The following is a 24,967-nucleotide window of genomic DNA, read 5'->3' as shown; positions in this document are numbered from 1 at the left end:
TCTACTGCTTGGGGGCCGACCACGAAGACAAGTCGTGCCCCGACTGCTGGGCCTTGACGTCGAAGGCTAGGCGAGAATGGTCCCGCAAGCTCCTCGAGATCCGGCAGTCGGCTCCGCGCTGCTTGAGGTCCCGGTCGAGGAGGAAGTCGAGGGGGCGGTCGCAGAAACAGAGCCCGCACTGTTCGTCGGGCTCCAAGTCCTCGCATTCAGGAAAGTCGAGGCACTCTAAAAAGAAGTCGAAGAAGCGGCACTGCTCTGCTGACTCCCCTCGCTGGTCGCACGACCCGGCCAAGGGTTCGGGTGGCACCACCCGCACGGCTCCACCGGAGCCTCAGGCGTCGCACCCGGTCCCATACCCTTCGGTCCCTGGACTGCGTGCAACGCCGCAGGAGATTCGTGGCCATGAGAACTCACTTCCCTCCGTTGAGGCCTGCCGGCGCGCCTTCGGGCCCCGCAGGCCCGACTGAGGGTCCTAGAGAGCCGGCGGCTTCGGCCCCTGCATCGAATTCGGTCCCGACGCCACAGACCCCCGTGGGATCCAGGCTTGGATCCCGGTCAACGCCAGTTGACCTCACGACTTCTCCGCTGGCGCCGACACCGATGGTGTCACTCCCGGCGCCGTATTTGGACGACGCCACCCCCGGTTTCAGCCCCGTTCCGGGTCCGGCATCGGTGGATGAGCAATTCATCTATGACCCGGCTCCATCATTCCTGCCTCAGGACACGGATGAAGGGGAGGGGCCTGAGGACCCTCTGGCACAGCAGTGCCAGTTGAGCCAGGACTGGGCAGACAAGCTGGAGGGTGCCAGTGGCCTTGACACATCGCCTGACACTGGCTTAATCTCTCCTCCCTCCATGGCTACGTAGGAGGGTGCTACATATGGTGTGGTGTTGTGCAGGCCAGCCAAGGCCTTGGCTCTTGAGTTCCCTGCGGCAGCCGTGAGGACTAATCTCCTCACCGAGGTGCTTCAACCGCCAGTAAGCTCTTCGGAGCCTCTGCTGCCATTCAATGTGGCCCTCACAGACGTTCTGATGGGCACTTGGTCCAAGCCCTGCACAGTGCCCCCTGTGGCTCTGAACTTGGCCCAACGCCACCGCCCGGCTCCAGCCGACCCCTGCTTTCTGTCCGTACACCCCACCCCTGAGAGCTTGGTGATCCAGGCCTCTATGTCCCAGACCGCATTCCTGTCTGCTCCTCCAAATCGGGAATCCAAAAGGATTGACCAGTTTTGGAAGAAACTGTTCTCCTTAGTTAGCCTGGGGTTGCGGTCCATCAACACTGCATGCCTTTTGGACTGTTACACCCACTCTTTGTGGGATATGGTTGCGGACGTGCTGCCCCAGTGTCTGGAGGAGGCCCAGGCATGGCTTGCCCAAGCTCTTGCTGAGGGGCGGGATGCAGCATGGTATTCCATCAGATGTGGACTTGATACCACGGACTCGCTGGGCAGAGCGATTTCCACGACGGTGGCGATCCGTCGCCACACCTGGCTGAGGTCTGCCAATTTTTCGGGGGATGTCCAGACCACGCTCATGGACATTCCCTTCGATGGCCGTCACCTTTTTGGCGACAAAGCAGACAGTGCGCTTGAGCGTTTCAAGGACAGTCCTTGGGCCTGTCGGGCCAGAGCCAGCAGACTTCTGCTTTTCGCCCCTTTTGTGGCCAACGAAGGGGCGCCCCCACACGTTCGTCCAGCCACAGGCCTTAGAACCAACCTCAACATGGTCGCGGACTTTATAACTGCCGTGGTGGTGCAGGGGGACAGAGGCCCGGTCAGTCCACATCCACTCCCGCAGCATCTGCCTCAAAGCCTTCCTAGTCCGAGCTTTCAGGCCCATTCAACGCCAGGGGGGGGCAGGGTTCGCCATCACCTACTCCACTGGCGTACCATCACTTCGGACAGGTGGGTTCTGCAAATCGTCCGAAGGGGCTACTCCCTCCCGTTCGAGGCGACCCCTACAGCCATGCCACCACAGTACCACCGCATGTCGGGGATCACTTGCAGCTTCTGCAGGAGAAAGTTATGTCCCTCTTGGTCAAGGGGGCCATCGAGCGCGTTCCTGTGCCAGGAGTAGGACGTGGTTGCTACTCCCTCTGCTTTCTGATTTCCAAGAAGGGCAAAGGGGGCCAGCGCCCTATCTTGGACCTCCGGAGCGTCAACGGCTTCCTCCGCAAGGAGTTCAAGATGCTGACTTTAGCTCAAGTCCTGGCTGCCCTAGACCCTGGAGACTGGATGTAGCGTTGGACTTGCAGGACGCATATTTCCACATCCGCGTCCTGCTGGCCCACCTGCTCTACCTGCGGTTCACGGTAGGCCACGAGCACTTTCAGTTTACCGAGCTCCCCTTCGGCCTCACCAGTGCCCCTCGAGTGTTCACGAAAGTGATGGCAGTTGTCGCAGCTCATCTGCGCAGATTAGGGGTTCCAGTCTTCCCCTATCTCGACGACTGGTTGTCGAGATGGGGAAAGCTTGAAAGCATGAAAGCTATGTACATAACTGACGTCAGCGCTTGAGGGCGGCGTCTAAGTACTCCCACGACGTCATCCCGGCGATCACGACGCCGACGACAGACGCGGAGCCGCAGACGATGCCTACCGACGCGCAGGGGTACTGCTGACGAAAACTTTCCTGATCCAGTCTGACACCTGGGGATATTCTAAGGTAAGGAATCTCACACTAACTAATGTTTCTTACAGACATATCGTTACCGAAGGTAAGTAACTTGTGAGACCATTTCAGCTGCGGCGGCAACACGCTTCTTCTCGATGCGTTGCGCTTCCAGCGACACGCAAATGTCTGGAGTTGATAATTCTCAGCTAGGAAATTCAGAGGGGAGCTGGAGATGAAGTCTTTTGTCCCTGAGACTTCAGCAGGAGGCAAGCACAGTTCAAGCCCTTGGAGAATATTCTATAAATGATGAAAGTCCTTAAATGTTCCTTCTCCTTTCCTTGGCAATGAAGCAACCACTGCAGGCCAACCCAGCAAACAGTACACTGGCAGAGAGGCAGTAAAACTCCTGCAGCTTCCTTGGTTCTTCTCCTTGGCAAAAGGTTTCTTGTTCCAGAAGTGATCTAAAGTTCTTGGGACTGGGTCCCAATATTTATACCCCAAAATCCTTTGTTCTCTGAGGGCAAAGAGGCCTCTGCCTAGTCCAAACCAGTTCCTGAGCACTTTGTTTACATAACTCCTTCCTTTCACTGTGCATGGCAGAGACATCAGACGCCCCACAGGAGGTGGCGCCAGCACAGGGGAGGGAAGGCACAGTTCTGGAGCACTTGGTCAACAAGATTCCTTCACTCCTTTCACAGTACAGGGCAGAGACATCAGACAAGCCATAGGAGGTGGAGCCAGCATGGTAGAGGGAAGGCCCAGCCCTATTCAGGTCCCAGGTGCAACTCCTCCCTCCCATCTAGATGCAGATCTCTCTATTCACCACTGGGCTGCCCCAGCTTGTCTCCTGGAATCCCCCAGCCCTGTCACTCACAAACCCAGACAAGGAATACACAACCTAGCAGAGGCAGGCCTGGACAGTTAGGCAAGAAAATACCTACTTTCTAAAAGTGGTATTTTCAAAAACAGAATATTAAAACCAACTTTACTAAAATATGTATTTTATCATTCTGAGTTCAGTCATATTAAATTCGAATTTCTACCATGTTCCCTGAGTCAGTTAGGATTATAAGAATGTAATAATCTAACTGCCCATTCTAGCCTATGGAGAACAGGTGTCCTTGCGATAGTGAAAAACAAAAATGGCTGTAATTCACTATTAGGACATGCTACACACATCAGACTATGTCCTACCTTATACTTACAATGCACCCTGCCCTTGGGCCTACCATGGGGGTGTCTAATATGAAGCTAAGGGGAGGTTTAGGGACTGGCAAGTGGGTGCACTTGCCAAGTCGACATGGCAGTACTAGACTGCACACAGGCCTTGCAATGACAGGCCTGAGACACACTTTACAAGCTGCTTCTGTGGGTGGCACAACCCGTGCTGCAAGCCCACCAGCTGCATTTGATTTACAAGCCCTGGGCACACATGGTGCACTGTACTAGGGGCTGACAAGTAAATCAAATAACCCAATCATGGAACCACCAATTAGTACATCAATTTAACATAGGGAGCACTTGCACTGTGGCACTGAATAGCAGTGGCACAGTGCCCAAAGCATATAACCAGCAAAAACATATCAAAACAGAGGAGGCAATCTGTCAAAATGGAAGGGAGATTGACGCCAATGATGCCAGGTCTAACAGTTAGAAATAGCAGCATCTTCATGTGAAACATTGGGCCATCGACAAAAACACAATACTTAAGACAAAACACAGTTTGCAGTAATTAACAGCACCACAGCATCACACATATAATGTACCATCTATATCACACCCATTGGCCCAAGTGGCCAAAACCTTAACAAAATGACAGAAAATAAATTATGACTTTGTAAAAAAATCCGCAGCCTGCTCCTAGCGCATGCCATCCTGTGACCGGGATAAGCTCTGAACAGTACACTGGGCTAAGTGAGCCTGATAGTCTGTCAAAATCGGCTCCGGGACAAAGAAAATAACAATAGTTTGTGGAAAAAAAGGAATAACTCAAGAACCACAGTCCCCTCTTGGCCAAACACAACATACTCTTAATCTCCCAGTTCCAAATCTTTTTCCTTAAATTTCTGAATCGCAGCCTGTATCACATGTAGTGAGCAAGCATACCATCTGTGTCACACCCAGCGGTCCAAGCATACTGGCTATGTTACGCCCAGTGGAAAAAGCGTACCAACTGTGTTATGCCCAGCGGTCCAAGCAACCAGCACCTCTCACTTCTTTCAGATACCAATGGTGTTGAGAAACCGGTGGCACTGAGAAACCGTTTTAGACTAAAAAATAAGATTGAGTTGTCAACTCTGGCAATAAATACAATAAACGTTCACCTTTCCTACCGGGCTGACTATCAAAAAAAGATGACTTCAGTGGGATCGCTTCTGAGGCTGCTTTGTGACTACTGAGCTAGGACTTAAAAAATTGGTGATATGCCAGATTTCTGTCAGTGGCAGGGTGCTCAGGTTATCTTTTATGCTTCTCTCTATGACGACTGCTTCAGGACTGACCTCCGCCATGCGGATTCGGCATAACTTCCACTCAATTGTGGTGTCTTCTCACCTTCGGTGCTGTGCAAATGTGAATCCATCTGAACGGGGTCCCCTTCCTCTCTCTGCAGTCAGGTTTGAGTTACCAATCAGCTTTGAGGGTTGCTCGCCAAAATGTTGCTTGATCATAAAATACCTTTAGAAAAAGGGACAGGAGGCATTTGGCAAAACAGGAGAAGTTAATTTAATTAAACAGTACAGCCGGGAGCACAGTCACAGGCATAGGGTCTGGGGACTGTCTCAATTTACAATCGGTCTAACATAGACTTTTATACAGTTCATTGAAAGCAATAAAATAGCTCAGCTATTTTTTGGTAAGGAATGTAAACCTCTGTCTTCTGAGCTATAAATGAATGTATTGGATGAGGAATCCAGGTGGGCCTCAACCTGGAGTGGACACAATGCGGCCAGTGGGTAATGTGTACAGATGTCAGGCATGGGGAGTGCGTGATCACTATGTGAAAACATTTGGGAAACAAGTATTTTCCTGTTCCAGTCTGGCACTTCGATCAGTTAATGCCATAAGTTTGTTGGGATATGATTTCATCTTGTGGGACATTGGCATCAGTGTTGCCATCCACTGCCATGCATGGCTTCAATTGAATGGGTTCTAAGTAAGCATGGGCTAAAAATTTGTTCCGCTCGCGAAATGTGCGGATTTTTTGGCAATTTTGCGATCCGTGAATCGTGCGAAAATGCCCGAGGGGCACGAAAAACCATATATACAGTAAGTGGAATGCGAACTTGCTAGCAGGTAAGTAATACTTTTCTAGACTCAGGAATCGCTAGGCCTACAATTCTAAACACTGGGATTAGATGCAGGAGGCCTGTGGACGTCGTGTGCAGAGTGGGAACTCTCACGCGTAAGGCGGGAAAAAGTCTATGGAGGCTAGCAGTTGCAAAGTTACTGTTCTCGGGCGAACCCAACTAGGTGGGTCGAAAACAAGAGTGGATCCGAACACTTAGGGTGTTGGACTATGCTGGAGCACCGGAGTACTCGGGTTACCTAGCCCAGGGGCTGCGGCTGCATAGGGTTGAAGTTGCGTCGGAAACCCTTGTTGAAGATCCAGGAGCCTGAAGAAAGAAGTTGCTGGCAGGCGACCAGTGAAGAAGTTCGTGGTGATCCAAGCCTGGATCAGGGAAGAGAAAGACCTGAAAGCAGAGGGGACCAAGTTCTGAATCACTAGCCAGTGATTAGATGGGCACCAGGGTGGCACCGGACGAAGTCACCTCGACCAGGTGAGTGGGCGCTGCTGGGCTCTGCAGTCTCTCGGACCAGGAGGCGTTGTCGGCGACCAGGATGGAGGTGCGAGCTGTCCCACGAAGGTTCTTGCTGTCGACGTCGCTGGACCCAGGATTGGGCAACAAGTCTTGGCAAATGCAAGGCCCACGCGGTGGACCTAAAATGGCGTCTTGGGTGGACCAGGAGGGTCCAGGGTGCTCCTCTGTTGGAGGGGAGCAAGGGCTAGTCTGGAGCAACCAGACCAGCAGTAGTCGTCGTCGTGGAGCGTCGTGAAGGGGTCACTAGCCAACGGACAAGCGACCTGGACAACGCGGTTGGCAGCAAAGAGCAGAAGGGCCCCACGCAGATCTCGTGGATGCAGGGGGGCTGAACTTCGGTGCTGGAGCTGCTCAGGGTCGGGGCTTCTCTTACCCCAAAGCACTCAGTCGAGGGTCACTCGGGAGTCGTGCTGGACAAGCGTCGTGCAGTTCTGAAGATGGCCGGTCCCTCGAGGTCTCGTCACACCCACGGATCACAGCTGGGCTGATGATGTAGGTTGAGGTCAGAGGTGCCAGGGAAGCCGGTTCTCGTCGTGCTGGAGCAGTCTTGATCCGAAGGAGAGACTGGCAACAAACCGCGATGCTTGGTTGGTGCCTGCTGCTGCAGGGTGACTACTCCTTAGTCACAAGGGAGAATCTTGGGAAGAAGTCTTGAGTTCCTTTCGTGGAAAGTAGTTTCAGGATTCAAAGATGATCTGATTTGGAAGGGGGCCAGTTCCTACCTTTATCCTGCAAAAGGGGGCTGGCACGCGACTAAGTCCTGCCCTATGGGTGGGACTAGGAGGGGGGTGGTTACACCCCTCTCCTTTGGCGGGCTTTCCCCAGATCAGGGGCTGCAGTGCCCCTGGAACTGGTTCCAGCCGGCCTATGCACAGTGAGCACCGGGGTGCCACTTGCAGTCACCTTCCTCTAAAGCCCTGCCTACCCAGGATACACAAAATCCTGTCTGGGACGGTGCTGGCACCGCCCCTGGCAGGAAACCCTTTGTCCTTGCCTCCTGGGCTGGGAGGACTCCCAGCAGCAGGAGGGCAGACTTGTGTCTCGGTGGCAGCATCCATTTTATGGAGCTAAGGCTCTGTCTAACTTTAACCGGGGTTACAGGTTACATACATGTCGTGTCCCTCTAGAAGGGTGGCATGCTAACCCCGTCGCCAGAATTGGCGAGGGGTTAGTATTCCAATTCGTATGACACCTTACTCGACATGTTTTGATAAAGCGATACCAGAGTTGGCATATAACCGCGAGGATTATAATTAGGGCTCCCGGTTTTATGGTATCTATTTTTTTGCCATTTCCGTCTGTATTTATCCATATTTATTTTTTGGGCATTTTTTCTGTATTTATCCACATTTATTTTTGCCACAAGCAAAAGACGATGCTACAGCTAGTATTTTTCCACATTTATTTAAATTGACAATGCACACCTGCGCCCGGTTGTTATTGGTCAACACAATACATTCAATTGAAAACTTTGCCATTGTAGTACAAGCACATGTGCATTTCAAGAGAATTTGCAGACATTAAGGCTCTTTCTGGTTTGTTAATGAAATCACTACAGCAATCTAAATTGTATCCACTGTGCGAAACAGCCAACCGACTCTCAGTATTGTATTATCGAATGAAACTGCTGATACTGCCGCTAGGGCTTGATAAGATTCTTTGAAATAAACACTGTTGTAATACTGAACTAAATGAAGGCCAGAAGCAGCATTTAAAATCAATTCACAGTGACAAACACTGTATGAATGCAAGACCTGCTGCAGGGTGAGGATTGAGTACATGTTCAAAAACTTCACTATACAGTTGATTCACAAAAAAGCGATTGCATTGTGCACACAAGAAGGCAAACATCCCCAGTGCTGCTAACGTCATCTTGTAAAAATCTTATGACCGAAATATCAGGCTAATAATTTCAGCTGCTCTATCTGTCACCCCACCTGTCTTTTTGTTGTGTGTGTGCTGAATGCCACAGGTACCTTAGTGTATCGCGATGGTGGAGGGAAAGGGCCCGCCGTTGCGCCATTCCACGATTGATGGCCTACTTAGCATGAGGTTAATCCTAAATAGGCCATCAATCGTGGAATGGTGCGACAGCGGGCCCTTTCCCTCCACCACCGCGATAAATTAAGGCACCCTGTGGCATGTGCACACAAGAAGGCAAACATCGCCAGTGCTGCTAACGTTTCATTTATCCAAGGCCTCCACGCTATTGCAAGAATACTATGCATGCACAGCTATGATCTGCGCATCTAGATGTTTCCGTTTGCATCTTTGCTGTGACTCGTGTGCTCAGTCCGGGTAAATATCGCGCATATCAAATTGCGTAGACTAAATCAAGTGAACACAAACTGATTGCTCTTTGTCCCCCCCCCCCCCCACCCCCAGCCCCAGACAATTGTGCAATCTGCATAGCCACAATGCTCCGTTCCACCGGAAACGAGCCAGCCAGAGCGAGAGGCACCCAGGGTGCACAAGTCCTGGTCCTGAAAGTGCTCTGTACTCATGCTAAATCGGTAACCAATTATGAGTGAAATATCAGCTAATAATTTCAGCGGCTCTATCTGTCACCCCAGCTGTCTTTTTTGTTGTGTGTGTGCTCAATGCCAAAGGGTGCCTTAGTTTACGCGGTGGTGGAGGGACAGGGCCCGCCGTCGCGCCATTCCACGATTGATGGCCTACTTAGCATGAGGTTAATCCTAAATAGGCCATCAATCGTGGAATGGCGCGACGGCGGGCCCTTTCCCTCCACCACCGCGATAAACTAAGGCACCCTGTGGCATTCAGCACAGACAGGGATTTCAAAATAAACAAAAGTCCCCACCTCCCCCTCATGATGACGGAAGACGATCCTCTGCAAATGCTGGGGCATGGGGGGCCAGGGGAAAGCCTCTTACCTTGCCTGTACAAACGGCAGCGGGGTGGTGCAAAGCTTGAGTGGCGGAGCCCTGGAGATGTGCCGATTTGTCCACACGATGGCGCCAAAAGACTAATTTGAAGGGATGTAAAATGAATGCAGGCAGCGGCAGCGCGGCAACATTTGCCAGTGTTTTGCCGTTTCTATATATAAATACAGACAAAGGAAATATAGATTTCCGTCTGTATTTATATGTAAATATCCGTAAAAACGGAAAACCGGGAGCCCTAATTATAATGCACTTAAGAGTATATGGTATGCGATATCATGGAAACGGCTAAGGGATGGATCCCGAAAGCCGCAGACAGGCTCAGCTCATGCCAGAGCACTATCTCACACGATTCCAAGCACTCTGCCTTCAGGATTGTCAAGGCCTGCCATAGGAGTGACTGATAGGAGATCTGTGTGTCCATTTTTAGGGTTAGATAAAGGAATACTATATCTAAAGCAAAGGGTGTTTACACCACCTTGCCCCAGCTGTCGTGCAGCCAGTTGTGTCAGATTTGGATGGCCAGCCAGGGGTGGCATAATACATGCTGCAGCCCCTGGTAGGCCCTGGGCACACCTATGCCCTGGGTACCTAAGGTACACTGTACAGGGACTGATAAGGTGACTCAGTATCCGATTAGATATGTACCTAAGGTACATGGAATCCATTTTACAGAGAGAGCAGTGGGCCTGGGGTCCTGTATAGCAGGTCCCCAGGTCAACTAAGTCAGAAAACCAGCAAAACACCAGGCAAAAAGTTGGGGGCAACCATAGTCAGGGATCTACCTTCCTACAGTGCGAAATTGCCAAACAGTTCGCAAATTTTCTTTGCTTGTTTGCGCTTCAGAAATACAATCTCGCGCGCACTGCGTTGGCTTACCTTGATTCTGAGTTTGCAGAGTTGTTTTCCTCCCGCGAACAAGATGGCTGCGCCCAAAAATGACCGCATGGGTAAGTTCGCAGTAGCCACGCTGAAAAAAAACCTTGCGAACGCGACAAAATAAAAAAAATCGCAAGTTCCCACAAATTTGCAGATTTCGCGGACCGCAAATACGCTTTCGCACGAATCTGCGTACCGTGAATTCGCAAATTTCGCCCATACTTAGTTCTAAGGCAATGCCTAACCCTTCCCGATGGACAAGCCCTTCAACGGGATTCCCCTGTTCGGGGACAAGGCTCATTCCATTCTAGAATGTTTTAAAGACAGTGTGGCTATCACACACTCTCAGGGCCTGTCCATCCCACCTCGCCAACCGCAATATTTGACCCGTTCCTTCTGGGATTTGGCTATGGAGCTCCATACCAACAGCCTGTCCAACCTCAAAAAGTAACCCAACAGTTTCACGGTCAAGGGGCACTCTGTCTATCTCCCCCCCCCCCTCCACTGCAGCCCCATATGCCAAACCTCTTTAGGCACACCTTAAAGGAGCACAGCCACCCAGTCAGAGGCAGAATTAACCACTTTTTCCCAGGTTGGGAGGCAATAACATCAGGCAGGTGTGTTCTACAAATCATTTGCGGGGCATACACATTACCCTACATTCACCATAGCCCAGGTCTCATCTGCCCTCGACACTGGAGACTAGATGGTGGCATTGGACCTGCAGGACGCCTATTTCAATATATTTGTCCTGGCGGCTACCAGCACTACCTGTGGTTTGTAGTTGGCCAGAAGCAATTCAGTTTGTGATTCTCCCCTTAGGTCTTACCTGTGCCTCTCTGAGACAGAATGCAAATATTCTTTCCGGGTTGGCATGCAAAAAGATTGTACAAGTGGGCTCTACAGATTGATTGCAGGGCATATGACTTACCCTTTCTCTCGTCCCCGCTGCACCTTCCAATTTCACCTTGGCGACTGATGGAGGACTATCTCTTTATTTTGTAGCAGGAAGTGGGAGCCCTTTTGGCCAAAGGGGTTGTTAAGAGGTTACCAGTGCTATAAGTAGGACGTGGTTGTTATTCCGGCTACTTTCTGGTGCTCCAGAAGGATGGCGGCCTGCAGCCTATTTTAGGCCTGCCCCCCTCTCAACACCTTTCTCTAGAAGGGGGAATTCAAAATGCTCAACCTAGCCCAGTGGTATCTGCCCTCGACCTAGGAGACTGGATGGTGGTGTTGGACCTGCAGGACCCGTATTTATATATACTTGGCCTGCCAACCCGCCTGCGCTAACTGCTATTTGTGGAGGGACAGGTGCAGTATCAGTTTGCGCTGCTCTTTAGTTTCTCCAGTGCCCCATAGGTGTTCATGAAAGTGATTGTGGAGGTGACAGCACATCTTCGAGGTCTGGGGTGCCAGTCAGATTTCAAAAGAGACATCAAAAGACCTGCAGTGGTGTTTGTTGGACCCCTCTCTCTACCCCACCCAGAACTAACAGAGGTGAGTAGTGCATCACTTCTGGGTGGGTGTGGCTATCTACGAAAAGTGGAGATAGAGGCCTCTGGTCCCTAGCTGAGTCCAGGCTCCACATCAACCTTCTGGAGCTGAATGTCATCCTCTGAAAGCCTTCCTTCCATCTATCAAGTAGAAACTGGTTCATATGCTCAAACACAACCCCCCTGCCATGTGGTATTGCAAAATATAGGGCGGGGTGGGGTCTCTGAGCTCTGTCCCTCTGGATGTGGCTGCAACGCAAAGGAATTTTTCTTTTCTTAATCCAGTTAGCAGGCTCTTTGAATGCTGTGTTAGACTAACTCAGCCATTGGCCGCTAAAATATCCTAGGGCAATTACACCTGGAGATGTAGCAAGTCCTCTACCGCAAATGGAGAGAGCCTTAGCTTGATCTGTTCACCACCACCGAGAACCCACAATGTCAGGGCCACTGTGTATTGAAGTTTTCAAGGCATCTCTCGCTTGGACACAAGTTCTGCCTCAAGTGGAACTCTGGACTTCTATATATTTTTATGCGAATACTACTCCTGCCCCGAGTTCTCAAGAAGATCAGGACCGATGGGGCCCAAGCCATCTTAGTGGCTCCAGATTGGGCACGGAGAGTATGATATCCAGAACTCGTAGGCTGTTAATAAGAACCTCACCCGCAAACTCCAGAACGTCCTGAACGCCACTGCCAGACTAGACCTTAACCTACCGCACCACTGCCACATCAGTCAACACCTGCGGACGTTGCACTGGCTCCCCGTCGAGAAAAGAAACACCTTCAAGCTCCTCACCCATGCCCATAAAGCCCTCTGCAGCACCGGACCTGCCTACATGATCCACAGCCTCTCGTTCCACGCTCCCCAAAGATTCCTCCTCTCAGGAGAGCTCTCTCTCGCGACAGTACCACGCATCAAGAAGACCATACCAGGAGGACGCTCCTTCTCCTTTGTCACGGTCAAGGCATGGAACGCCTTTCCTCTCCACCTCTGACAGACACCATTACACCCCAAGTTCCTGAAAGACCTCAAGAACTGGCTCTTTGACGAATCACCATGATCTCCCAGGAGCTGCATGCCCCCCTCCGCGTCTTAGGACCCTCCTGGGTGAGGAGCTGCGCTTTACAAACCCCCGATTGATTGATAGGCTGGAGCATATGTCCTCCAAGGAGGTTGCCCCTCCAGGAAGACCGGCTGTCTCACCAAAAGGGCAGGGTTCTGCACCATGACCTAGACAATGCCTCACCCCCTACATGCTTGGAAATTGAGCGGCGACAGTTGAACGCCTTCGACCTTCCTCTGGAGGGGTTTGGTGTAATCTTGGCAGCTGGGTATCCCTCGACAAAAACTGTATATGCCTTTCATTGAGACAAATTTGTGGTTTGGTGTGGCACAGGCCGGATTTAGACCCTCCAGGCCTAGTTATCTGAAGTTGTGTTGTTCCTTTTGTCTTGCTCGGAAAGCCTTTGCTTTGGGCTCACTTAAAGGTTATCTTTCAGTCCTTTTCTGCCTTCTTACAGTTGCCAAATCCACCGTCCTTGTTTAAGTCACTAGTTGTAATGTGATGTTTGAAATTTGACATATTGTAATGCCTCAATGGGACCTTATTCTGGTCCTTACTTATTTGATGAGCACTATGTTTGAGCCACTTCACAGCTGCCTCTTACACCTCCTTACTACTAAGACAGTGATGTTCGCCGTCGCGACTCTCGACTCTGACCCCGTCGGGTGCGGCGGAGAGTGTCTCGACGTCGACGGAAGCCTCGACGTTGATGGAGACTTAGGTCTCTCAGCACCCACAGCCTTCGAGCCCGAAGTGTGGTGCCTTGACGCTGACTTACTTGCATGTGGTGGAGACTCTCGACGTTGAGATGGTGTTCTGTCCCTCGATGCTGAAGAGTATCTGGGCCTCTTCGAAGGCGACTTCGATGTCGATGGGGAAACTCCTGTTCCCTTCTCCTTTCTGGGGTCAGGATAGGTGGAATGACTCCGCTTCTGATGTTGTTTGCTGGAAGATGGTGGTCTGAGGTCTCCATGGCCACCATCCTGATGGCTTTTGTCCTTTTCCAGCAGTGCATGGAGTTTTATGCATTCTCTGTCACGCAGAGTCTGGCACTGGTCAGGATTGTGTGAGGATGGAAGACACACAATACACACCGAGTGTGGATCTGCCAGTGCCATCTTCTTGTCACATGAAGGGCATTTCCTGAATAAGGCTGGCATTCTGACTGGAAAATATTTATGGAAGACCACAAAACCAGTAAAAGGAGCCTTTAGAAAGAAGAAAACGTCAAATTTTCTGAAAAAATCTCTTCAAAATCAGTTTTAGTCACAAAAACTGAAAAGCTCAAGCTCCAGGATCCTCTAAGAAGGAGCCGGAAAAAAGAACTGATCCAACTGTCACCAGTAAATTTTTTCTCTTAAACTGTCGTTCCTTGATTAAACATTCTACTGAGATGTCAATTCTTCTCGAGGAAACTAACCCTGACGCTATTTTCCTTACGGAAACTTGGCTTAAAGATGAGGTTAACCCCGACATTTCCGCCATATTACTCAAGGGATATGGACTACAAAGGGTTGACAGGAAAGAGGGCAGAGGAGGAGGACTAGGCATACTTTTCAAAAACTGCTATCAATGCAGAACTAGTCCTGCGACTATTCCATCCTGTGAAAGTATGTCCTTTGCACTCGACCTTTCCCCCACACTTACCTTCTCCGGCCTACTTATCTACCGCCCTCCAGGCCTAATGGGCAATTTTGTGAATCAGCTTCCTTCCATGATCGCTGATCTAGCTGTCTCTGTGCCTCATTTCACTGTTCTGGGTGATATGAATATCCACCTGGACAATCCCACGGACCCCCTAGCCAGCACCTTTCTGAGCGGTCTTGCTGCTCTCCAAATCATTCAGAAGGGCTTTGAACCTACCCACATCAAAGGCCATCTACTGGACGCGGTTCTTAGCAATGACCAGAGACTTATTACTGGCCACCCTATCCCCCTGCCTTGGACTGACCATTTTCTGGTCCCTCTCCTCTGGCTGATACCCAGCCTTGGCTTGGCGCCCGCCCGAGCAACACTTAAAGGTAGGGACTGGTCGAAGTTGCCCACTGACCTATGGATGAGTTTATTATCCTCTACCCCCCGTTTGACTGAGGGTGATGTAGATACTCTCTATACTCACTATATTAATTGGTTACAGGCCACTTTAGATACAGCTGCCCCCCAAAAAACCATTAAGGAGAAAATCAAATCCAAAAAGTCTCCATGGTATACTCTTGAGCTAAAAGAGTTAAAGCGCATTTGCAGGAAACTCGAAAGAACGTGGAGATATACTCTCAAGGAAGAAGACAAAACCAGCTACCGAGAGGCCATTAAGAAATATAAAACCAAGACCACACTGGTTCAAGCTCTGTTCTATGAGGAAAAAATTACTAATTCCGCTAACTCCTCAAAAGAACTATTCCAGATAGTAAAATCCCTAATCAGTACTCCCTCTTCCCTGCAAAATCCTCTTGAAGCCCAAACCCGTTGTGATGCCCAAGCTGAGTATTTCTATCAAAAAATCCAAAATATCTCTTCTTCCTTTGCTCAGGTCAGCCAACAGTCAGTGGTCACTGACACAGCTTCTTCCCCTATCGACAGCCCACTCGCTGAATTTCCATTACTTAATGAAGAATTGCTTGACTCCCTCATGCTGAAAGTCACAACAGGCTCTCCACTAGACCCTGCCCCCCCACGACAGCTCATGAAAATTGCTGACACCATTAGACCAGTAATTCTCAACATTGTAAACAAGTCAATCAGCTCAGGAACAGTCCCAGGTACTTGGAAATGCGCGCAAGTCAAAGCCTTGCTAAAAAAAACTAATCTTGACCCTAGCAATATGACTAACTACCGCCCTATTTCACTTCTTCCTTGGGTGGCTAAGCTGCTTGAGAGACATATTAATACCAGTCTTATGTCATACTTGGAAACAAACCATCTGCTTCACGACTCTCAAGCAGGGTTCCGTCCTAAACTGGGGACAGAGGCGGCACTTCTGACTGTGACTGAATTAGCACGCAGGCACATGGATCAAGGCGGCACTACAGCAATAATGCTGCTAGACTTAAGTGCCGCCTTTGATACCGTGAATAGTAACATCCTCCTCTCCCGCCTAAAACACCTCGGAGTAACGGGCAACGCCATTTTATGGATTCAATCCTTCCTGGAAAATCGCACATTCCAGGTGGTAGAGGGTGACATCCACTCAAAAACCTGGCCTCTCAACCAAGGCGTGCCTCAGGGCTCCTCCCTGAGCCCAACGCTTTTTAATGTTTATATGCAACCTTTGGCAGAGATTGTTCATCCATTTGGCTTTGACATTGTGACTTACGCTGATGTCACTCAGCTGGTGCTAGCTTTGAATCAGCCAGGTCACACTCTCTCGAATCTGAGTAGCTGTCTGGTAGCGGTCACAAACTGGATGGCCTCCTCCCATTTAAAACTTAATGGGGATAAAACAGAACTTATGTTTTTGGGAAACTCAGCCCACCCCACCCCTATCCCACCTTGGCCTCCTTGCATGGGTTCCCCCCCTGAACCAAAAAAACAAATTAAAAGCTTGGGTATGTGGCTAGATAACACCCTCACTTTTACTCAGCAAGCCACCATACTATCCGCTACCTGCTTCGGACTGATGCGCATGCTGCGAAAAGTCCTACCTCTTCTCCCTTTCCAGGCTCGCAGGATACTGGTCCAGGCCATTATCCTGTCTCGCCTGGACTACAGGAATGCCCTCTATCTTGGAGCACCGAGTAGCACACTTAAAATACTACAGGTCACCCAGAACGCAGCAGCGCGTCTGCTGCTGGGCCTGTCCCGTAGTCAATCAGGCACCATGGCCTTGAGAAACTTACACTGGCTGCCCATTCAAGCCAGAGTTAAGTTTAAAGCAATGTGCATCATGCACAAGGCCATGAGGAAAAATGCCCCCGCCATGATCTGCTCCTTAGCCACCCCCTACCACCCCCAAAGATCTTTGCGGTCAAGCACTGCTTCTCTGGCAACAGTACGGAAAATTAAACGAGCCAGGTGGGGCGGACGCTCCTTCTCCCTCAATGCTGCCACTACCTGGAACTCCTTACCTCCTGCGCTCCGGAATGAGCCCAATCTTTTAATATTCCGTAAATCCCTTAAAACTTTTCTTTTTTCCACATAATCCAGTAATTTCCCCAGAAGTAAGCAACCTTAGCGCTACGAGGCCTTCGGGTAGATTTGCGCTTTATAAAACCCTTTTTCATTTCATTTCATTTCATTTCAGTGGTGCATCATGGGAGCAAGGGGTCTCCTGCAGGTCTTAAAGGCACTTTACTCTAATGCCTTAAAGGCAAGGTGCCAGTTTTTCTTGGTTTCTTAGTACTCTAATGCAGCCTACTGGCAAATGCCTGCAATTACAGGTGTTCTCTATGGCAATAAAGCATTGTTTGTATGACAAATGTTCACTGCTCCTGCTTTTACTTATGGGTTGGGAAGGTTTGGTTCTACAATGCAAACCTATGTATTTTCAGCATTTCTTTTGCCAGGTTGGAAACATTTTAGGCTGCTGTTATATGTTTCACATATGTATATATACATATATATATATATATATATATATATATATATATATATATATATATATATATATACGTATATATATATATATATATATATATATTTCAACAACGTTTGACTCCCGGAGGGAAAAAAAACTTTGGTCACACCCGAAAACTCTGCTTCTGCTTCTTTTATTGATGGAAATCCAGCAGCTTATGGCACAATCCCAACATGTTTCGTTCCACCCTGGAACTTCTTCAAAGGTAGGCCTCGCTCTAAAACCAACCACAGTCCAGTGTTTTGAATTCATTTCGTTTGCCTCCAATGGCATTCTTTTATGGAATCACTTCCGTTTTGAAATGTATTGTGGGACTTGTGGTTGTACATTTGTCCCAGTCATTTTGTTTCACAGTCCGATTTTTTTCAAGTCTCTTCTCCTTTATTTCGTGTGTCTCCTTTTTCCGTGATGACTTTTATTTTTGGACACCTGCTCGGACCTGTGATTCAAAAGGCTGTTTAGTAATTGCAACCCTCCAGTGGGTAGAGCATTATGCTGTCGTCCTTATCGGCGCTTGTTTGCACATTTGTCCATCAATTAGGCAGAGAGTTTTCCCCGGTCAGTCTGCTTTTGAAACTGACACCAAATCCAATACCGAGATCCAGTACTCGGCGGCACCACTCTCCCTATTTTCGGATTTCCGAGTCCAACCAGATGGTTCAGGCGGGAGAGCTGAGGCGCTCTTGTGGCGGTGTTTGCCCTTCGGCAGAACCACGCCGATATGTATTTCAACAACGTTTGACTCCCGGAGGGAAAAAAAAACTTTGGTCACACCCGAAAACTCTGCTTCTGCTTCTTTTATTGATGGAAATTCAGCAGCTTATGGCACAATCCCAACATGTTTCGTTCCACCCTGGAACTTCTTCAAAGGTAGGCCTCGCTCTAAAACCAACCACAGTCCAGTGTTTTGAATTTATTTCGTTTGCCTCCAATGGCATTCTTTTATGGAATCACTTCCGTTTTGAAATGTATTGTGGGACTTGTGGTTGTACATTTGTCCCAGTCATTTTGTTTCACAGTCCGATTTTTTTCAAGTCTCTTCTCCTTTATTTCGTGTGTCTCCTTTTTCCGTGATGACTTTTATTTTTGGACACCTGCTCGGACCTGTGATTCAAAAGGCTGTTTAGTAATTGCAACCCTCCAGTGGGTAGAGCATTATGCTGTCGTCCTTATCGGCGCTTGTTTGCACATTTGTCCATCAATTAGGCAGAGAGTTTTCCCCGGTCAGTCTGCTTTTGAAACTGACACCAAATCCAATACCGAGATCCAGTACTCGGCGGCACCACTCTCCCTATTTTCGGATTTCCGAGTCCAACCAGATGGTTCAGGCGGGAGAGCTGAGGCGCTCTTGTGGCGGTGTTTGACCTTCGGCAGAACCACGCCGATATGTATTTCAACAACGTTTGACTCCCGGAGGGAAAAAAAACTTTGGTCACACCCGAAAACTCTGCTTCTGCTTCTTTTATTGATGGAAATTCAGCAGCTTATGGCACAATCCCAACATGTTTCGTTCCACCCTGGAACTTCTTCAAAGGTAGGCCTCGCTCTAAAACCAACCACAGTCCAGTGTTTTGAATTCATTTCGTTTGCCTCCAATGGCATTCTTTTATGGAATCACTTCCGTTTTGAAATGTATTGTGGGACTTGTGGTTGTACATTTGTCCCAGTCATTTTGTTTCACAGTCCGATTTTTTTCAAGTCTCTTCTCCTTTATTTCGTGTGTCTCCTTTTTCCGTGATGACTTTTATTTTTGGACACCTGCTCAGACCTGTGATTCAAAAGGCTGTTTAGTAATTGCAACCCTCCAGTGGGTAGAGCAGTATGCTGTCGTCCTTATCGGCGCTTGTTTGCACATTTGTCCATCAATTAGGCAGAGAGTTTTCCCCGGTCAGTCTGCTTTTGAAACTGACACCAAATCCAATACCGAGATCCAGTACTCGGCGGCACCACTCTCCCTATTTTCGGATTTCCGAGTCCAACCAGATGGTTCAGGCGGGAGAGCTGAGGCGCTCTTGTGGCGGTGTTTGACCTTCGGCAGAACCACGCCGATATGTATTTCAACAACGTTTGACTCCCGGAGGGAAAAAAAACTTTGGTCACACCCGAAAACTCTGCTTCTGCTTCTTTTTTTTTTTCTATATGCCCCAGTATCCCGCACATGGGCGGGGATTATTCATAGATTATGACTATTGATGAGTATCCCCTTGATGAGAATTTGCCAGTGTTTTGCAACCTCAAATTGCCGTTGCAAAACATTCATACATGGCTCATGATTCGCTATTAGGAAGGGAACACCCCTTCCTAATAGCGAGTCGCAAAACCTATTTTGCCAGTCGCTAATTGATTAATGACTCGCAAAATAGGTTTTGTATATGGGCCCTAGGTTTTTAGCATCCGCAAACGGGTCTAAAATCCGTTTGCCCACGCTAAATACCGTCGTAAGGTAAGTAACTAATCCTTACCACCTACTTCAAGTAAGTGGTAATGCAATCACAAATGGGAAGGGGTCTCCAGGCGACCCCTTCCCCTTTGCAAATGCATGCAAAAATATTTTTTACGGGCAGGCAGTAGTCCCAGGGAGTGAGTCCCGAGCAGCCCATCTAAGTAGGCTTCTGGGAGCAGTAGACCTATTTTAGTTTGTGACCTAACATAAAAACCCTTATTATCTGTATCTGGGAGCACCACAATTTATCCTGCAGTGGTTGCAGAGAGCCCAGTCCATGGCAGCAAAGCTGGTGTTAAATAGGAAGCGTAGGTCCTCCACGGCATTGGCCTTGAGAGATCTTCATCGGCTGCCCATTAAGGAAAGAGTCTGTTTTAAATTTCTCTACATTGTGTTCAGAGCAGTACATGACTTTGGCCCAGTCCCACTGCAGGAAAAATTCACCTGGTATAAGCCCAAGAGGCAGCTTCGCTCCTCCAGTGCAAATCTGGTAATGACTACCAGATTTAAGAAATCTAGGATGGGGCAGAGCTTTTGGTGTGGCAGCCGCACGCCTATGGAATGAGCTGCCCCAGAATATCAGGCAGGCCAACTCTTTGATCTGCTTTAGGAAGAGCCTGAAAACCTGGTTGTTTCCAAGGGCTGAACACTAGGACTTCCCACTTACAAACTGGTCTGTTCCTGTGGTGGTTATCTTCCAAGTCTAAGCGCCAGGATACCCATAGGGTGACAGTTCGTGCTATATAAGTTCTCAATACAATACAATTATATACCCAAACCCTGTCATAGGTACACAGTCAAACACCACCTCCACCTATCATCAGGCAAAGATGGTGACCTGATAGATTAGGAAGGGGTGGATATTTCAGAGAGGAGCACAAGATCCTTAGGTTAAAGGTCTCTTCCCACTTGAGGATTGACTGAATACCCCATCCTCTTACAAGGGAAGGGCATATTAGGAATCTTTTGCCATTTCTCATGAAGGCGGGTTGGGGGGGTAGACTTGGTAATGAGAGGTCTAACTGTTCCTCATGTTACTGTTACTATGTTGGAGGGGGCCAGAGGGGGGAAATGGATCATCCTCAGTCATTAGAGAGAAAGCTGCCACTGCTCCCATCTCTCACTCGAGAGGGGACTGACCAGCCTGTCTCTCAAAACCAGACGCATCTGGCTGCTGATTTGCTTCGTACCCAGTCTTTAAGCTCCCAATCTGCTTCCTTTACTACCTGTGTTTAGGGCACCCTGTGAGGTGCAAGGGAAGATCTATTTTGTTATGTATTACAAGTGGATTGTGGGGGTTCTCTAACTCACCAGGGGGTGGGGGTGGGAGTTAGAAGGAACGATTCTGCACCCAAGGACAATTTATGATAGTGTTCATATTTTGATTCCTTAATTCATGGGGACTGTGAAAAAGTGACCATCCAAGAAAATTTCTTATATAGAATTGTTGTTTCTTTTGCCACTTAGCTACCATTACAGTCAGAGACTGCTATTCATCTGGGTCCCTGCTCTCCTATAGCCTTCAGCATATGTTTGAAGCAGTGTACCTAAGACTTAAGGGTTGTCTTTGTTCCCTCTGCGGTACTTGACATCTATGGCTGCAATGTGACCTCACTTTTTTGTCAACTCACTGAGTACCAGTCAGCCTATTTTTGTCATGCTGGGTGCCATTTTTTATCTTCATCCAACCTGGATCACGGACACTTTTTCCGTGGTGAACTGCAGGTACTCACAGCACACTCCACAGCCATAAAACGCACCAATAAGGCTCACCATTCAGGGTACTTTCACAGAGTGCTTGCTGAGGTGGTTGCGTTGGTACCCTAACCAGAAACTGTGTATTATTTACGCTAGGCTTCATTTACCTATGTACAGGACTGTATACAATTCTCTTTGCAGGGGTGTTAAAGAAGGCACGGAGGGGGGTAAAGAAGGCATGGACAACGGGAGCGAGGGCGGGTTGTAAAGGCACCAAAGCACATTGTGCCTGCAGTAAGAGAAACTCAATAAAGAAAATAGTGCTGAAAGACTACATAACAGGTACTGTGTCACAACAGAAGAAAAAGGGCCAGTTGCCTTGGGTGGTGACAAATGAAGACGAGGCGGTACTAAGGAGGGACTAACAAGGCTATTTAGGATTCAGAAGCCAGCATTTAGGAAGGACAATGACACAAGGCAATTGCAAATATGGGCGGGGCTTCTATTCCCTACTCCACTACAACAAGTCTAGCAGAGTAGCGCTTGTGTACTGACTCTAGGGTCGACTTAAAAAGGGGCACTTTCCTACATATATAGCACTGCTTGTTGTAATTACAATGTGACTCCCACCATGATGATGGGAAGATTTATTAAGCATGTGAATCCATGAAAGAATCAATACTGGCGAAACACTGCTTACTGTCCTGTCTAACATTTACTGGAGCAGAGCTGGAGCAAACCTCTCCTCCCTTCAAAGACTGACTAATGTAAACGTTAGGCCAGCACTGACAATGCCAATAGGTTTGACTTATGAAAGAAAGAGCCTTTTGTGTCACTGATGGGTTCATACATGCACTCTGTCACCCATATTGCAATCATGCTTCCATCCATCCATTCACTGACTAATCCTTCCATTCACCTTCTGACAAAACCACAACCATAATTGCCATGGAAAGCATGTGAATCTATGAAAGATTTCAATATTGGAGAACCACAGTGTACTGGTAAGTAACTTTTCTTTTTTTGTTCAGATTTCAGTAAGCAGACAGACAATAATGCTTCAGTGGTATCTCTCCAGTTTCTCTGATACAGAGCCTTGCAAAATCATTTATACATGCTGAGATAATGCACAGTGATCACTAAAGAGTGTGTAAAATATATTTTCTGACGTGTTAATTAACACCAAGAACAGAAAATGTGTGACAATTGAGCTCACACAATGTTTGCCTAAAGCAGCCCCATCTTCGTTGCTGTAAATTACTGTTTTGCAGTTCAGTGCAAACAGTAGTCATGTTGACATACAGCAACGCTTGTCTATATGAACTATCAAGTAAACATATATACCAGCCATTCCTTGCATGTCACTGTTCCTTGCTAAAGTTAATTACATGCAGCAATAGACGAATGTGAACAGAAAAATAAACAACACAGCAAGTTTTGCGATATACAAGCTTGCAAATGCCTTTTACCAGATATTTGAATGGATATGAATACACCAATGAAAAAATACAATAAAAGTAGACAGGCGAATGTGTTAATTTGTGATGATAAATATAATATGCATATGCATTTTGCGCGTTCTCTCATGCCCTGTCTCTTTCCCTTGTGTCTCAGATGTACTAACCATGCACAAGGTTTGACTTGTTTGGTGGCAATTTGATCATTTGGAATGGGTGTGACACAAACCTCCACTTTGCTGCGCCATTGCTAAAACTCAATTTTGAATTTCTATTTTAAGATTATATGGAGGGTGAAATTGAAGACACGCAGGAAGACTTTGTAAAGGAAAAGCAAGAGGTAAAATGAGTATATGTATATATTCAATTCAATTAGTCTTAATTCGGTGATAAACAATCATAAAAGACATATATAAACAGCAAGGTAAATATATACACATAATAAATGTGTGGGTTATGATGTACGCGTTATTGTTTCTCTGGCAGAAACTCTAATTGCTTAAAAAGATAACCAGTAATTAACTTATAATTGTGCTATGCGTTTATACCAATTTTGGGGCATATTAACAACGGCCAGAGATAATCGTCTCTGACCGTGCTGAGCGACTGTTTTATTATCGCCGTCCATCTCAGGGTTTTATCGCCCTGGTAGCGCGTAATTAACAACGCGTTACTCCAGGGCGATAACAATTCCAGAGATAGGGAGGTCATCGCCCTTTTGCAGGGAACATCGTTGGTTTTCCAGCGATGTTCCCTGCAAAAGGGCGATAACCTTGCAAGGCGATAACCTTGCTGATACGACCCACAGGGTCATATCTGCATAATCCACCCCCTATGTAAGGGATGGCTAAGTTAGGATTTTAGCAGCGTTAGATTTTGGCGAAAACTGCAGTTTTCGCCAAAATCTAATGTGTGCTAAATTCAGGTGGGCTGCCTTGTAAATACTGCGATGTAAACATCTGCGATATTTACAAGGTAGTCCATCTGGGTAACGCCCACTTTTCATCTCCATGGAGATGCAAAGGGAGTCGTTGGGGAAAAGGGTGCTAACATGCTATTATGCATGTTAGCACCCTCTTGTAAATAGGGCTCTGGTTTTATCTCCGCTTTTTTGGCTTTGTAAGCCCTTGTAAATATGCCCCTTAGTTTGTTCTCTTTTAGTGAATGGATTAGTAGCTTCTAATGTGCACTAAGCTGTGTTTCCTACAGTAATGCAGTATTAGCCACATTTAAAGAACTGTTAGGGGTGGTGCTAATTTGACCTGAGATGCCGTCTCACCATACTGTAACGGTTTGCTGTTTTGCCTGCTTTGTTTTTGGGGTGACCTCTGTTGATTGGCAGCAGCAAAAATCAGTGTTTCTGTAGTGTATATTCGGATGATATCTGAGCATTGATTTTGGCTACACAAAACAATGACTCTATAGAATAGAACATGCTTCATCAGTATGTAAAATGGGTCCACTGGCACAATATTGTGGTAAAAAATATTTTTTTTTACCACTAGTGTGAGATTTCCTCCCGGCTAACCCAAATGTTAGAGATTGACCTAGAAGCAGATCCCCTTATTGCCCTCCTGGGTTACGTACAAGACCTTCCTAAAAGTACTAGACAGTTTACTGCAATGGGGCTTCTGCTAGACAAACGTGAAGTTGCCCTGCTGTTCCTTCCCCCCAGCATGACGTAGTGTGACCCCACTTTCAAGCTGTAGGCCTTTTGCCCTTGCTGTGCCGTCTTATCGGAGCATTCCGTCATGATCAGTCACTTACTTTATAGCCCTCTCTCTCTCTCCCAACCCTTATACTAGACTCTCAAGACACCACACCCGTGAATAACGCCTTGGGGACCACTGACTTGAACCTTTCCATTGCATCCCTTCGCCCTCCCATTCCTTCCCTCCCCAGAGTGTATACTAACTCTTTCATTTCTATCACCTAACCTCGACATTATGGACAGTGCGACTCATTATATCTGATACAGAGGAAACAGCCAGACTCATTAGTCCTTCCCCCAGTTTATTCTTTGA

The 24,967-nt window shown here is 48.1% G+C and overlaps 1 protein-coding gene across 1 annotated transcript in view; it reads left to right on the top strand.

The window, feature by feature from the left end:
• Positions 1–24,967, top strand: part of LOC144802321 (HORMA domain-containing protein 1-like) — a 1,664,778-nt gene that overhangs the window by 1,400,171 nt on the left and 239,640 nt on the right. Inside the window, exon 13 of the mRNA XM_078671804.1 lies at positions 23,225–23,283. Within this exon, the coding sequence (XP_078527930.1) occupies positions 23,225–23,283 (59 nt within the window). The remainder of the gene's footprint in view (positions 1–23,224; positions 23,284–24,967) is intronic.

Source organism: Lissotriton helveticus, chromosome 1_2 (assembly GCF_964261635.1).
Source record: "Lissotriton helveticus chromosome 1_2, aLisHel1.1, whole genome shotgun sequence".
Lineage (NCBI taxonomy): Eukaryota > Metazoa > Chordata > Amphibia > Caudata > Salamandridae > Lissotriton > Lissotriton helveticus.
Note: the sequence above shows the minus strand (reverse complement) of the source record. Positions and strands in the feature narration are given on the sequence as shown.